The sequence below is a fragment of the Balaenoptera musculus genome, chromosome 8 (genome assembly GCF_009873245.2).
Source record: "Balaenoptera musculus isolate JJ_BM4_2016_0621 chromosome 8, mBalMus1.pri.v3, whole genome shotgun sequence".
Classification (NCBI taxonomy): Eukaryota; Metazoa; Chordata; class Mammalia; order Artiodactyla; family Balaenopteridae; genus Balaenoptera; species Balaenoptera musculus.
This window is the reverse complement of record NC_045792.1, coordinates 101,766,115-101,782,078: the sequence shown is the minus strand read 5'-3', so window position 1 is coordinate 101,782,078 and position 15,964 is coordinate 101,766,115. Positions and strand designations below refer to the sequence as shown.

Sequence of the window (15,964 nt, the reverse complement as noted above, 5' to 3'; positions counted from 1 at the left end):
GCCTTGGTCGGGCTGGTCGCCTCCCGCCTCTCCCCCCAGCCCCCCGCGAGCTGGCAGGAGGAAATAGCGCGCGGCCCCTTTAAATTTACCCAGGAGCCCTTAAAGGAGCCCCAGGGGCCCCAGACAGGAATCCCCACCCCGGTCCAGCCCGCGCCGCCGAGCTAGCAGTCAGCCGTCCGTGCGGCCGGCCGCCCAGTGCATGCACCCCGCGCTCCGGGGCCCCGCGCACCGAGCGCCGCGCGCGGGCCGCCGCCGGCCCCGCGGCCCCGCGCCCTGCCGCCCCGGGGCCCCGCTCCGCAGCGCAGCGCATGGAGCCTGGCGGGGACCACCGGAGCCGGAGCGGCGGCGGCAGGGGCGGCCCCGGGCCAGCAGCGGCCTCGGCACGGGGCCGACGGCTGCCGCCCGCCGGATCGAGCGGCGGCGCGGAGCCCGAGGAGGACGACGGCGGTAAGAGTTGGCTGGGGCCGGCGGCTCGGGCGGGGGCCCCGGCATGGGGGAGGGGAGGGCTGCGGCTCCGGGCTCCGGGCCCCTCTCCTCCGCCGAACAAAGGGGGGGACGCGGGCAGGGCGGCCGGGGGCGCCACCTGGCGGGCGCGGATGGCGACTGCAGGGCCAGCGGGGGAGCCCCCCGCCCAGCTCCCGGGGTTGGCCCGCGGGGCTCGGGCGGATCCCCTCCCCCTTAAAGGGCCCCGAGGCCCCCGCCTTGTAGGCCCAGCTGGAGGGGCCCCAGAGGGCCTGGCCTGGCGCCGCGGGGCTCGCGCTCTAGGCTCTTGGACTTGCGGCCCCCGCCCCTTTCTCTTTCAGACTCCCAGGTGGTCTCCCTTATCCGGCTGTCTCTTAAAAGTCTGCCCAGACCTTGGGTCCTTTTCCGGGCTTCCCACCAGAGGAACTGAGCTGGGGACTCCGCTGTTTTAAGTTGGGCTGTCCTCTCCTCTGTGGCCTTGCTTAGAGAAAAGAACCCTTTTTCTTTTTTCCTACGTTCTCCCTGGGAAAGAGCACGGCTTGCGCCTCTTGGGGACCTACCAGTACCTTCCCCACGGCGGGCAGTTCTTAAAGGGATGGGCTCGCCCACAAAGGCATACACCCCCTCCTGTCCGCGCGTTACCCCCTCCCTTCTTTTCAAAAATTTTGCCACAATTTGTCAGCTATAGGGGGACCAGCCAGTCCTCTTAGTTTGCTCTCAAAGGAGACTGTTTTTCTTCATCCCTCTGCTTCAGGGTCAACGCCTTAAGACCCATGAAGCTTCTGTCCAGGCTAGGGAGACTCAGCCCTAATCCCTGAGCTCCCCTCCCAGAAATTCCCCATCCCCTTTTGTTTTTAAAGAATCCCAGCTCCTCCCCTTTTTTCGGCTCTTAAAGCGCCAGTCCACCTTAGACTAACAGATCCAGCGCTGGAAGGATGCTCAGAGACCAGCTAGCTATCCAGTGCCTTAGCAGACAAAGACGCTTAGGCCCAGAGAGTGGACATGACCTGTCAGAGGTCACAGAGCAAGTTACCAGTGAAGCCAGGAGTCGAACCCAGGTTTCTGACTCTGAAACTAGTGTTTTCTTTTTCTTTGGATCTACTTACACCAAAACCAAACAAAAACACAGTGATGACAGGAGCCCTCTCTGATCCTGCCTTTTGTTTCCCAGACCGGGGGATTCTCCACTGGGAGAATGACCACACCTGTCTATTCAGCCTATTTGTCCAGGAGACCCTTTTCTAAATAAAATAAGGTCCAAACTGTAGGGAAAGTGGGGGACTGCTCAGTGTCTCTATTTGGCAACAGGGAGCACCACTGGGTTGGTGGCCTCTCCACTGACTGCCCTCTGATTGCTGGGCAGTGGCCGGCTCCCGGCCAGAGCAAAAAATAAATCCCCAGAAAGACTTAATGGACTCCAGTGGGTGGTGGCCACTCCCTGCTGCAGTCTTCAGTAGCCACTCTGGTGGCCCTCCTGCCATCATCCCCTTTCAGTCATCAGCTCTCCCAGACTCTAGGAAAGTCAGAGTCCTAAAAACTCCTTTCTCTGGAGGTGCTGACAGCTTTGTCATGGGGATCCCTCCTGTGGGTCTCTAAATTTGGGGAACTGACATTGCTTAGTGCCCCTTAAAATGGGATTCTCAGGAGGGTGTATTTGAGGCATTACTGGAAAAAGGGAGAAGATCATCTTTGGGTGGGGCCCTCCTGGCTGGGGCCTTGGGCAGTGGGTCCTGTGTGCAGCCCTGGATGCAGACAGATGCCCCCTTTGTTCTTCTCACCCTGCTGCGGCTGTAACCGCCACGGCATGCTGCTCTCCTGGCTGTACCCCTACAGCCCTCATCCAAAAAGGGTGCCTTGCAGAGCCTGCTGCCTCCTTGGCCTTCACCTTATTTTTTAAAAAGTCAGAGCTGTGCCCTGCATTCTTTTGTTCTTGATCCTCTCTTAAAGGGGTCTTGCTCTTTGTAAAGGACCGATGTTTTGATGCTCTGCTCTACCACCTCCCTTTTATTGCTGTTGCCATCCCTTTCCTGCCCCTGAATGACCTCTCTCCCACCTCCCTTCTCTTGCAAAATCGAAGCCCTAGGTTCCTTCCCTGGAAATCGGAGATTGAAAAACTGTCTCCCTTTCCCCCTCTTCAGGGCAAGATCTTCAGCTGGAAGGGGGTGCCTTGGGGACCTGGGGGAGTGCCCCCCTGCCCTCCTCCAGGGCCAGGGGACCAGCATCCTCAGGCAGGAAATACTCAGACCACTGCGAGGCCCGGGCCTCGAGGCCTGGAAAGAGCCGCATCCCTGGCCGTGACCACCGGCGCTACTACCACGACCACTGGCGGCTGGAGTACCTGATGGACTTCAACCCTGCCCGTCACGGCATGGTGTGCATGGTGTGCGGCAGCTCCCTGGCCACTCTCAAGCTCAGCACCATCAAGCGACACATCCGCCAAAAGCACCCCTACTCCCTGCATTGGAGTCCCCGGGAGAAGGAAGTCATCAGCAACAGCTGGGATGCCCACTTGGGGCTGGGGGCCTGTGGAGAGGCTGAGGGCCTAGGGGCCCAGGGGGCTGAGGAGGAGGAGGAGGAGGAGGAGGAAGAGGAGGAGGAAGGGGCCGGCCTCCAGGCTTGCCCTCCCAAGGGCCCAGGTAATGTTGGACATGGGGAAGCAAGGGCCTGGGTGGTGGACGGGGCCAGGTGGGGACAGCCTGGGCTTCTTAGCCAACTAGCTGGTTTTCTGGAGCAAGTTATTGCTCCTTTTTGGGGTGAGGTCTGTTTATTGGACAATAGTGGGGGAGAGACAGTGGGATGAGGGGGTCTCCAGCGTCCCTGACAGCTTTGACGTTCTGTGGTTTTAGAAGGATCCAGGGAGTGGAGGCTGGGGAGAGAGGCAGGGGAAGGTCTGGGAGCAGAGGGTACTGGAAAGGTATGACTGACCGTGAAGTCTAGGGAAGGGGCTAGAATCTGGGTCTGGGGGAGGAGTCGGGTGGGCTGAGGGTTTGTGTTCAGGAGGATTAGGAGGTGGCGGAGTTAAGACTTGAGGGGAGAGGAAGGGAAGGAAGGGTAAAGCTTAGGCAGAGGGCTCAGAGCGTGAGGGAGAGGCTTATGAATGGAGGACCTGGCTGCGGTGGCGGGGGCTCCCCCGGAGGGCCAGCATCTCAGTTCCTTCCCTTCCTCCAACCCTTTCAGGCAAAGCCCCAGCTGGTGGGGGCAGCCGGCGCCAGCGGCGAGGGGGCCCAGGGGCACCCCGGGCTCGGCGTCGGCGCCTGTCTGCCTCCCGGAGGGCTGGGGGCAGCAGGGGGCTGGGTGCCCGGCGCCTGGAGCGGAGGCTGAAGGAGTCCCTGCAGAACTGGTTCCGGGCAGAGTGTCTCATGGACTATGACCCGCGGGGGAACCGGCTGGTGTGCATGGCCTGTGGCCGGGCGCTACCCAGCTTGCACCTGGATGACATCCGTGCCCACGTGCTGGAGGTGCACCCCAGCTCCCTGGGGCTCAGCGGCCCCCAGCGCAGCGCCCTGCTGCAAGCCTGGGGTGGCCAGCCTGAGGCACTGTCTGAGCTCACCCAGCCCTCCCCACCAGGTGCGAGGCCCATCCTAGGGCCAGGACCCCTCCATATAAGGGCTGCAAAGTGAGGTCTGTGGCCAGAACCGGGAGGGACTCATCCCCCCCTACACACACACACACACACACACAACCGGGAGGACTCATTCCCCCCCCTACACACACGCACACACACACACAACCGGAGGACTCATTCCCCCCCCTACACACACACGCACACACACATTCTCCCTCTCTCTCCCTCTCTCTGGTTGGGGCCTCTAGCTTAGGGCTGGGGTGAGGAGCAAGGGACCCCCTCTGTGTGGGTAAGGGCAACCCAGCCAGCAGGCTGAGCCCCTCTCCCTCACCCATTCCCCAACAGACGATGACCTCGTCCCCCAGGACCTGACCAGAAAGAGCCGGGACTCGGCCCCCGCTGCTGGAGCCCCCTCCTCTCAGGATCTCAGCCCCCCAGACGTAAAGGAAGAGGCTGGCTGGGTCCCTGAGAGGCCCGGGCCGGCAGAGGAGGAGGAGCTGGAGGAGGGCGAGAGGGTGGGGATCCCGGGCCGGTCTCCGCGGGGCCGCGACCACCGCCGCCACTACCAGGAGCGCTGGCGGCTGGAGTACCTCATGGAGTTGGACGGCGGCCGGCGCGGCCTGGTGTGCATGGTGTGCGGGGGCGCGCTGGCCTCGCTCAAGATGAGCACCATCAAGCGGCACATCCGCCAGCGCCACCCGGGCTCCACGCGCCTCAGCGGGCCAGTCAGGGCCCTCATCGCCCAGGAGTGGAGCGAGAAGGCCGCCCACCTGCTGGCCTTGGGGCTGCCCTGCCCCGAGTCCCCCAGGGACCCTGCCGCCCCCAGCACAGCCGCAGCCTCCGAGGAGGGGGGAGGGGAAGAGGAGGAGGAGCCAGAGGAGGAGGAGGAGTGGTGGGGTGAGCTGGCGGAGGGCCAGAGCAGGTGGAGAGGGAGAGGGGCCAGGGTAGAAGGGGGTGGGGAGAGTGGAAGGTCGAAGGGGAGAGGGGAGGGTGGGACAGGGCAAAGGTGGGGGGTTACGAAGCCCAGACGCTCCAATGAGGTCCTTTGATCCGTCCTAGGCGATGTCCCGCTTTCCCCTGGAGAACCGTCGGAGCGGCCCGCCGAGGAAGAGGAGGACGATGAGGACGGCCCAGAGCCCGGGGGACTCGCTTTCCCACCGCTGCCGCCGCCGCCGCCGCCCCCGCCGCCGCCGCCCCCGCCCCGCAGCCGAGAACAGCGGCGGAACTACCAGCCGCGCTGGCGGGGCGAGTACCTGATGGACTACGACGGCAGCCGGCGCGGCCTGGTGTGCATGGTGTGCGGGGGCGCGCTGGCCACGCTCAAGGTCAGCACCATCAAGCGGCACATTCTGCAGGTGCACCCCTTCTCCATGGACTTCACGCCCGAGGAGCGCCAGACCATCCTGGAGGCCTACGAGGAGGCGGCACTACGCTGCTACGGCCACGAGGGCTTTGGACCGCCCGCCCCGGCGCCGCGCGACGGCGGCGCGGACCTCAAGGCGGGCGCCGTGTGTCGGGCGTAGAGGACTCGCACTCGAGGGGCCGTGCCCAGCTGGCTGTCCGGCTGGGAGCCCCAGCTTCCCGCGGCCCTGGCCGCTGCCGCTGCCCCCCGCTGGCCGGGCCGGGCGGAGATTCGGGATTGGGTGGGGGTCTCCGGCTTGCGCTGGGTTCCAGAGAGCTCCCCAGGCTAGTCGGGGCGCCGCAGGAATCGCGCTCTCTTCTCGGACCCGGAGCCCAGGCCCTCGCCGCTCAGGGCCCCACGTTCCTGAGAAGCCACAGCGTTTGCACGGAGAGCTTTTGGGCCCCGGCCGCACCCGCGAGGCGATCCTGTGCCAGGCCGGGACGGGGGCACCGACAGTCAGTATTAGGGCCCCAAGTAGGTGGGGGAGGCAGAAAGGACGCACCGACCCCTTTTCACGGCCGGGGGGTCCAGCTCTCAGAGCTGCACGTCGGCAGGCACGGCTCCCGGGTCGGGGCGGCTGCTGCCCAGCCGTTACTGGCTTTCTCGACCGCTCCGGGGCCAGGACTGCGGACGAGGGCCTTCCTCGGGAGGAGAGGCAACGGGGCTGCGGAGCCAGCCCGCGGTGAAGGCGCGTAGTACCGCGGATGGTCGGGCGGGGCGGTGGCCCGGGGCGGGGGGCGGGGCGGTGGCCCGGGGCGGGGGCGGGGCTGGGCCGGGCCCCGCCTTCTGTGCCTGCCTCCGGGGCGGGCTCTCCGGGGATCGCCCCACCCGCCTCCCCGGCCCCTACCACGGCCGCCCGCACCGAGATCTTGTAAAGGGATTAGCACTTTTTCCTTTGCTCCTCTCCTGCTCCGAGGGCCTCCGTTTACCCTGAGCTCAGTCAGGCGCTCGTGCTTCAGCGCCCGTCAGTCCGAGCCCGGGGCACTGGAGGTCCCGGCAGTTGGCGTTCTGTTCCTGTCCCCTTTTGTACGCGGTGGACGCACCACCCCCAGGGCCTGGGGCCGGGCCTCGGCCTTCGTTTCTCTTCCCCGCGGCAGCGCCAGGTCCTGAGGGGCCGGGAGTGGGCCCCACGATCTCCCAGGCAGGTCCGAGAGGGATGTGTAGATTCATTCTCCTGTGGAGAACAGGTGGCCCCAAGATCAGGCCCTTTTTGCTCTTTGTATTTTATTTTGAAACTGTATTTAATGCTTTTATATGAGAGGGGGAGGGGCGGGAAGAGAGCTGTCCGTCACCCTTATGTGCAAATGTCTTATTTATTATGCGTGTATCAGAGATAAGCTGTGAGGTGGTGGAGGAAGGACCTAAAGGGAGGAGGTGCGAGGAGGCGCGGATGGGAGGACCCCAAACATCACAGACTAATGTGTGCCTCACCGGGCCCCTCCTCGGAGTCTCTGGTACCCACTGTCTGCTCTTCACATAGGCCAGTTCCTTTGGTCTTAAAGCCTGAGAGTGGGGAGGTCAGCGGGTTGGGACTTCAGGGCTGGGTCTGGAGGGGAAGGGGCCCTGGCACCTGGGGCCAGGAGCTGCCTCTGTGGGTGGGAAAGCAGACAGCAAAGAAGCCCTTCCTCTCATCCCAGTGCCCCCAGGCCAGAGCCCAAGGTTCAAGTGCCTCAGGCCCAGTCCCTTTGACTCTTCCTGATTGGGAATTGAATTTTATACCACGGATTTTATAGCATTTTTATATAATTCAAGATTGTCTGAGTTGGAAGGACCTTGGAGATCTAGTACCTGCCCCCACCCCTTTCACAGATAGGTAAAATGAAGCCCGGAAACTGAAATTATCACACACCAGGCAGGAATAGTACTAGGACTAGAAGAAAAATCTCAACTCCCAATTCGGTGTTCTTTGCACTACACTACACGGCCTCCCAATCTCTGGTAAGTTAAAATTTCTTTTACCGTTAGGCCTGCTGAAGGATGACCAGTGCTGGGTGCTGCAGGCCCTCAGCGCAGTTGTGGCCTCCGGGGGATGGCAAAGAACAGCACACTTCCTTGTAACGAATGAGTATTCTACAGGGCAATCTTGCCACCACTGGCTTCAGCTGGAGGGCACCAGCAGCAGCCTTCTCCATCAGAACTCCCGAAGTAGGGCTGACTGCCGCCCGGCCCAAGGCCTCTCTACTGGGCAAGGCTCTGGTGTCGTGTTGTTGATGCCACCAGGGGTTCAGGAAATACTGCATGGGCTGTCAGTTGACTGAAAAGTGAATTCCTAGAGTGTCTGAACCTCCAGGTTTGTTGAGACAGTATTAAAAGCTTCAGAACAGGGATTATGGATGGCACCAGGTTGGATACTGCCATTCTTTTACTTTCCTTCATGCATGTTGTTTTCAGATCCAGAAGGAGTGTTTTGCCACTTTTGCTACTCTGCCTATTCAAAAACAGTAGGCAAACTGGGGCAATTATTATAGTCATCCAAGCCCTCTGCCGAAGTTCAGGTAAGCCAGGGCAGAGAGCAGGGTGGGAACGGTCTCTCCCCTCGATAGCGAGAGGACTTGGGAGGGCAGGAGTGGGTGTCTTTATTAAGCAGCAGCGCCAAGCACTCCACTGGTTCTCAGAAGTGGCCGCCAGAACAGCATCGTCCCATTAGGAACTTAGTAGAAAGGCAAATTCTTGGGCCCCACCTTGTAGATCAGAAACTGGGGTGGAGCCCAGCAGTCCGTCTTGAAAAGCCCTCCAGTGATCATGAGGCACGCTGAAGTTCTGAGCACCACTGATCTAGAAAGTGCCACTGTAGTGATGACTACTTTGCAGCTATAGCCTCATGAGTTAGGAGATGAGGTGGTCCCCATCTCTAGGTGCCTCCTCCTTGCCTTGGGAGTCTGACATGAACAGGTGAAGTTTCTTCATGAATTTTTTTGTTAATGGTATGCTTGCTATTATGGCCAATATGTAAATGTTACTCTGAATACATATTTATATACCATGTTAGTGATATTATTTGAACATTTGTATGCGTATTTGTGAAGTTGTTTGCATCAGTTATTTTAAAAAAATTTCAGCCTAAGTTTTCTAAGAGGTATGGTTGAATAAATTTTAAAAATCCAGCTTAAGGGTCATGGCAGCCTTAGTTTTGGGAAAGAGCTAATCCGACGCAAGTTCTTTCAGCAAAAACCTGATGGAAAAGTTTCCATTTGCCATGGTGACTGACTCTCATTTTAAGTACATTGTGACTGAGTTATAGGCTGCTTCATGTTGCAGGTGGGGGAACCTTCCTAGGTTGGTGTAAACTGGGACAACAGACCCCTCTGGCCCCCTTCCACTCATCATATTTCTCCTAAGGTCACCTCTTAGAGGGTCTCTTATTTTCTTTCAGAAACCAAATGCACAGTTTTGCTCTACTATGGAAATTCTACAGTCTTGGAAATCATTACCAGTATCAACTATTAGTCGCTTTTTAAAGCCTCAAAAGTGGAGTGGGGATGGGGGCCAGTGGAAGCCTTGTTTGGTTCTTACTTTACCCAAACTGTGTATAAAGAATAAAGTTAGCAGAATGACACCACAGTCACTGTGTTCTTTTTTTTATTATTATTTTTATTAATACCACATCAATTTGCAGTTTTACAGGAACCAAGATTCAAGCTCCTTAGGCGCTACTGTACTTTTATGTTGCACGCACATACACGCACACAGTTTCATTAGTAATTTTTCACCTATAGATTTTTCTTAAAAAAACAAAAAATTCTTGTGTGGCACAAAGATCTGTCCAAATTAATCTAAACACAGCACTAACAAAACAAAGAGCTAGGTGTGGAGGCTTCCAGTGCAGAAAAAGGTCCTTTGGAGGGGAAGCCCAAAAAGATGATCAGTACACTTACTTCCTGGGAGGGCAAAGGATGGGGATGGAGAATGCATTCCCTACTATGACATGAAATCAGTTAAACATTTCAAAAGGAAAGGGGGCTAAGAAAATAAGAGAGTGGAGTAAGGCAAGGGTACCTTTTACCCATCTAAATTCCTAAGTAATTTCCTCAACAAAATAGAAGGAAAACTTCCTTCCACTACCTTCTACAGAGCTGCACTGCTTTGGGACTGTCAAAGATTGTAGCCTTTAAAGTCACCAGTGCATATTCCCTCTGGATTATCACGACTATGAGTTACAACCTGAAGGAACTCACAGATGATTTTCTTTCAAATTTACTGAATTTTCATGTTGGAAAGGGAGGAAGACACTTATAAGTCTCCAACGGGAATCAAAGATTCCCAAACGCCCTCCATCTGATGTCAACATGAACTGTTTTGTTGTCTTTTAATTGTGCACGGAGCCTGTCAACACAATCTGGCCCTGCCTGATCACCCTCACCTAAAGCTTCTTGGAAAATACTCTCAAAAGGAGCACCCTGTACCATGGTAGAGGTGCCAAGACATTTTATGTGCCTGAAAATGAAAGGAACCCTCAAACAACACACACCCAATAAGCTAGCCTCCAAGTTAAAACTCCATATGAATCACAAAATGCACTTCCTTACACTAATCTGTGATCTCTTAACCACAGACACAATCTCCTCTCAAGCCAGCTCAGCTTTGGTCCTTAGGGGAAAACGATGAGCACAGGTTAAAGATGTACCATGTGCAGGAGGAAAAGATAAAAGAGAAAAAAGGCCTTTGTGTTTCTGTAGTTCACCCCTTGAGAATGTCTCCCCACCAAGGACTGAGACAGGATTACAATAACTCAATAACTGAGGAGCCCACATGCAGATTAGTTTTTTTCTCTAACAAGTTTACAGCAGTGTACAGCAGTTACAGACATTTATTTTATAATAAGAAAAGTACAACCATATTTATTAAACTTGAGGGTAGGAAAGAGGGAGGAAAGCCCATTCAGGAATAAGCTCTCAAACTAAAGCTCAGAACTGGTGTCCGAAAGAAATGACACAGACCCCACCGTCCCACATGGCGGAGCCTGTCCTCTCCTAAGGGTGAGCGGGAGTCGCAGCAGCACCCCTGTGCGCTCCTGCTCATCCTACTTTCCATTCTTGGTTATCAGATGGCATTCTGAGAATCAGGAATTATCACTATCAACTATAAGTTATTCATAGAGTTGAAAGTTATATCGTTAAATGAAGAAGAAGAATATTAGGGGTAGCTGCTCACATTGTGGGGCAGGAAGATGGGATCACAGGGCTGCAAAAAACAAAATAAAACAAAACAACAACAACAACAACAAAAAAGAGGGAAAGAATCCCATTCTTGTCCCCAGATAATTTCTTCATAAGTTAATCATTATTTCTTAACTTAAAAATAAGGGCAAAACTATGATGGAAAGCTATGTAAGACTGACTAGTCCTTGAAATTTGAATAGAAGAACCCAAGAGATGTGTTTTATTTTCCATTTTCTCCTTTACCTCCAATCTTTCCCCTCCTTTCTAGCTACAGGTAAAGCTCCACCATCATTAAGGTATTGATTTATCCTATTAATTTGATTCTTTCTTTATTCTTTTGGGTTCTAAGATATCAGTTCTTTTTTAAGTCCAACAATTCTTGTTCTTGATTGAGGGTAAAGGGAAAGGAGGGGAGAAAACACCAAATTAAAAAAAAAAAGCTTGGAATGCAGGCTCAAGCTGACACTGAGCACAGTTCCTTCATAGTACAAGTAACAACATTATAACTATTAAATGGTGTTTTAGTAACTGTTGCATTTCTGGTTTCCATGTACTTATTCTGCCTTTTTTTTTGCAACTCCAGGGAGTTTTGCTTGAATCCTATTGAGGAAAAGGAAAAAAAAAGGGTGAAAATATAGACATTAGTTCTACGTTTTTATTTTAACACTGATGCTAGAAGACACACTCCTGGATTTACCGGAGCCATGTGAAAAACACTCCCATTTCCGCAGGGCTTCCTCCGGATGACAAGCGGCAGGGGGCTGGGCCTGGCCTGGGATGAGCTGAGTGCACCGAGACCCGTCCCCCTGCCTGCTGCCGCGCCTGTTGCCTGTCCTCCTCTGCCTGAACCTCCCGGCTCCTCCACTGGGGCTTCCAGAGAAGAATGAGATGTATCTAGGCTTAATGCCTGCTGACTGTGCTCTACATGATGGCAGTGCAAGAGCCCATTTCTCTTGGAATGCCAGGTTACCTACCCATTAGTGTCACAGAAGGAACTACGAGTCAAGGGTCAAGGTCACATATAAAAAAACTACAGGAGCTGGCAATAGTTCCCCGCCCCTCACAGGACACTAAAGCTGTCCTTTATTTTGTGCACTGAGGTTACCCATCACTAAGGGTACCAAGGGACATTCACATCCCTCAGCTAATGTCAAAGCTACTCCCCACAAACGATACATCACACAGAGTGGGCCAAATCAGCTCACACTGCTAATCAAGACTTTAGGTTTAAAGCTAAGTTATGATCATCTTTTACAATAAGGAGTAAACAGCAACCATACACAAATTTGTCCTAACTGCCCTTGTCTGGCTTGAGCTCCAATGTCTACCTAAGAAAGCAAAAGAGTAGGTAAAGATCCTGGCATCAAGCCAGAGCTCTCTGGATATAGTCAAGATTTCCTCTTACCAAAGCTGGAAAAAGCACTAAAATTTGGGGTGTGAAAGGTGGGAGTGGGCACAAAGAGGATTTAAATGCTTGTGATGTTTTTTCTCTTAAAGAATATCTGAAGAAAATATGGAAAATATGGAAAAATATTAACATTTTAATTCAAAGTGCTGGGTTCCACAGTGTTTGTTACAAATAATTGAAAATAAAAAACAGAAACAGTTCCGTGATATAGGGAGTCATAAAAATGTCTACCAACATTTTATTACTTGATTTAAATATTAAATCGGTTAAAACAGAAGGATTTGGTAGTCTTAGAAAAAAGAAGTAGCTTTGAACTTTAATACATTGATTTACTAAAATTTTTATTTCTGAAAAGGGAGGGAAGAGTTTGGCTTAAAATTGATATTTGTGAAAATTGGGGACTTCCCTCTTGGTCCAGTGGCTAAGACTCCACGCTTCAGCTGCAGCGGCTGTGGGTTTGATCCCTGGTCGGGGAACTAAGATCCCACATGCCGCGTGGCGCGGCCAAAAAATAAATAAATAAAATAAAATAAAATTGATATTTGTGAAAATAAATGAAGGTGAGTAGACAACCACGAACATTTAAAAACCGGTTCAAAAAGGCAGAGTGGTCCTAACTCCATTGATCCTTTTTAATCTAAGATACAAGGCATGCTTTACAAAGAAGCAGATGAAATAATTTTTAGTAAAATCAAACTACTAACCAAGGTTTTCTCTTTCCCCAGGTTAAAAATTACTTTCTTTGGCATTAGCATTTTACACAGGAGACTAAAAATAATTGGGGGAAGAAAAGCACATGTCATGATGAAATGTGGAACCTAAGCATACTCACTTTTCAACAATTGACTTGGTCTGATCACGGGCGATGCCAACATAGTGATCAATCTGGATCTTTAACGAAGAAAAGCGACTCAGTTGTGGCAACACACAGATTAACAATTTTCCTGAAGGTAATTTTTTTTGTCTAGTTTAACCATTTTTAAAAAACACTATGGAATATTCTGGAAAATGAAAATAGTGCCCAGTTTTAAAAAGTACTTGCTAAAAAAAAAAAAAAAAAAAAAAGTACTTGCTAGGTATTTCCTTCAGAGACACTGGAGTATATAGCATTTTCTGAATACTAGAAACTGTGTGTCTAATCTATATTCTGTAATCAAAAATGTGTTTTGACTCCTGGGTGAGACTAATTCATTTAATATCAAAAAGCCATGAATAGGGCTTCCCTGGTGGCGCAGTGGTTAAGAATCTGCCTGCCAATGCAGGGGACACGGGTTCGAGCCCTGGTCCGGGAAGATCCCACATGCCATGGAGCAACTAAGCCTGTGTGCCACAGCTACTGAGCCTGCCCTCTAGAGCCTGCGAGCTACAACTACTGAGCCTGGGTGCCCCAACTACTGAAGCTTGCGTGCCTGGAGCCCGTGCTCCGCAACAAGAGAAGACACCACAATGAGAAGCTCGTGCACCGCAACGAAGAGTAGCCCCCACTCGCCGCAACTAGAGAAAGCCCGGGCGCAGCAACAAAGACCCAACGCAGCCAAAACTAAATAAAATAAAGTAAATAAATTAAAAAAAAAAAAAAAGCCATGAATAAAAGTCTGCTGATGCATGACTTAATCTATCAAGAATAACCTCATAGCATCTAGTATACTCTGTATACACCACTCTACGATGCAAACATCTGTTCATACTGATGGATTCCCACAATAGCCTTAACAGTTTAAGCTTCTTTTTAGACACCAGCTTTTATTTAAGCATTTTTTCAGCTTATTTTTTTGGAACAGATCCACGTGATAAAAACTCAAAAGGTGGGGACTTCCCTGGTGGCGCAATGGATAAGACTCTGCGCTCCCAATGCAGGGGGCCTGGGTTCAATCCCTGGGTCCGGGAACTAGATCCCACATGCATGCCGCAACTAAGAGTTCTCATGCCACAACTAAGGAGGCTGCCTGCTGCAACTGAGACCCAGCGCAACCAAATAAAAACAACAACAACAACAACAAAAAACTCAAAAGGCACACAGCAAGGTGTAAGTTCCCTTCCTGCCCTTATCTCTCCTAGACATTCAGCTTCTCTCCTTAAAGGAAACCACTATTACCAGTTTCTTACAGGTACCTGACTTATAAAATCAGACTGTAAAAATGGTTGGAAAAGGATTGCTCTGAACTTTCAATGCCTAAAAAATGAACTAAAATTAGTCGTACATCAACTGGCATATCTGATTAGAAACAGACAAATGCTTACCTTGTACTTCTCATAGACAACTGGAACACTGAAAATGAGCAGTTCAGCTGTAAGACAGAATCATGAGACATGGCAAGTGTAAATGTGAGATGGTCACAAAGTCTCAAGACACAAGTAACAGGAGCATTTTTCCTCATAAAATATAGGGAAACACAGATCTTCTTCAATATGAGAAATCCTGGCCAGAGCTCTCAATTAAGGACAGTTAGATACAGGTACACAGGCTTCCTTCTTTGTACCACAAATAATTTCCAAATTATGAAAATGATTTCTACAAATAAGATCCCCATATTTAAACCAAATCTAGAAAACTCTCCTTTATTTCTAGCTGTCTGGATATTTCTTTATAGGTAGGACCATTTAATAAACCTGTGGCCATACACACAGATTCCTCTGAGGTCAAGGTCTCTATGGATGTTAAAGGCTGGGCCAATGTGGAAGGACTGGAGCCATGCTGAGAACTCTCTTTGCTCTTACTCTTACCAATTACTTCATAGAGCCTGGAGACGTTTTCCTTGCCATCTTACCAAGAATCAGAAGGGTGATCCCATTGAAAACGGCACCAACATAGGTCATCAGCCACATGAAGACAGCCAGCTGTGAAGGCCAACATCAGAGGGTTAAGCAGGAATAATCGTAATGCAAAATCCAGGTTAGTTGATGCCATTCTTCTCTAGCTAACTGAGTCTGCATAAATTTAGTGATGTATGCCATAAATAATTTCAAAATGAAGGTTACCTCATTTGTACTATACATTTGAGGGTGCATAAGAGAATTCTATAGTTCTCTCAGGCCCCCAAACAGACTGTAACTGCATTTCTGTCAATTATCAATACATTAGCCTTGTTCTGATGTTAGTTCTCCAGGCGCAGAGGTACCTCCTTTACTAACTCCTATCCCCATTTTTACAGGTTGATTGAGAAAAGCATACATTTGCTTTTGTCTGATAAAACCCTATTAACTGCTTTTCCTCTGAATTATAACCTAGTCCCTGGTTTTCCTCAGCCTCACCACCAAAAGCTGTAGAGCCAACTAACCTTCAAGGAGTCAACTAGATCTTCCACCAGAAAGAGACGAATAATGAGTTTCAGGGCCCTGTTGATGTGCACCATGGCAGCGTTCACGTAATTATGGAAAGCTTCTGAGGACAGAGTGATGTCTACATCCAGGTAGGCTCTTCCAGAAGAAGAAACAACAGTCACACATTTGACATGGCAGGAGAAGATCTCTTTCTGTTAGCACAGAAGTTCTTTAGAGTGTGAAATTCCCCCAAGGGTGTGTTTCAGCAATCTGAAAAGGCATTTTTTGCTGCCATGGGGTGGGGTGGGGGCACCGCTGTCATTTAGTGGGCAGAGACAAAGCTGCCAGATGTCTGCAGTGTGGGAGTGTCATGCACAAAAAAGAACTGCCCTATGCCCTGCATAACTTTTACTGCCTCATAGGATATTCATGAAGGTGAACCTATTTATAATTATCAAGAGCCCAGAACATATAAAAGCAAAATATTTTTTCCCACAGTTTTAACATATCCTGAATTGTCTAAAACTGTATTTTGTTTACGCTAAAACCTTACTAAGATCTTTTTCCATCATTTTAGAAAATCACACCTGTAAGGGAGATTATACATGTGTGTGCAAGTCTTTATTATGGGGCTTTTTTTTGGTGTAGTTATGTCCAAGCAATTAAATATTGACTGGAATACATATTATTTTATTGTCAATGGCTCT

At 51.7% G+C, this 15,964-nt stretch overlaps 2 protein-coding genes across 7 annotated transcripts in view; one reads left to right on the top strand and one right to left on the bottom strand.

Annotated features, from left to right (window-relative positions):
- Positions 1-308: 308 nt before the first annotated feature.
- On the top strand, positions 309-5,575 carry C8H11orf95 (chromosome 8 C11orf95 homolog). The gene is made up of 5 exons (XM_036859658.1): positions 309-447; positions 2,601-3,098; positions 3,640-4,029; positions 4,373-4,924; positions 5,087-5,575. Exons 1-5 carry the CDS (start codon positions 309-311, stop codon positions 5,548-5,550), a joined length of 2,043 nt encoding a protein of 680 aa, XP_036715553.1. The 3' UTR covers positions 5,551-5,575.
- Positions 5,576-9,145: 3,570 nt separating this feature from the next.
- Positions 9,146-15,964, bottom strand: part of RTN3 (reticulon 3) — a 55,737-nt gene continuing 48,918 nt past the window's right edge. For all 6 annotated transcript variants that reach the window (XM_036859653.1, XM_036859657.1, XM_036859652.1 and 3 more), the window contains 5 exons: positions 15,275-15,413; positions 14,765-14,834; positions 14,238-14,284; positions 12,829-12,887; positions 9,146-11,188 (listed from right to left, as the gene is read on the bottom strand). In XM_036859653.1, the coding sequence (XP_036715548.1) occupies positions 11,143-11,188; positions 12,829-12,887; positions 14,238-14,284; positions 14,765-14,834; positions 15,275-15,413 (361 nt within the window). In that variant the 3' untranslated portion in view covers positions 9,146-11,142. The remainder of the gene's footprint in view (positions 11,189-12,828; positions 12,888-14,237; positions 14,285-14,764; positions 14,835-15,274; positions 15,414-15,964) is intronic.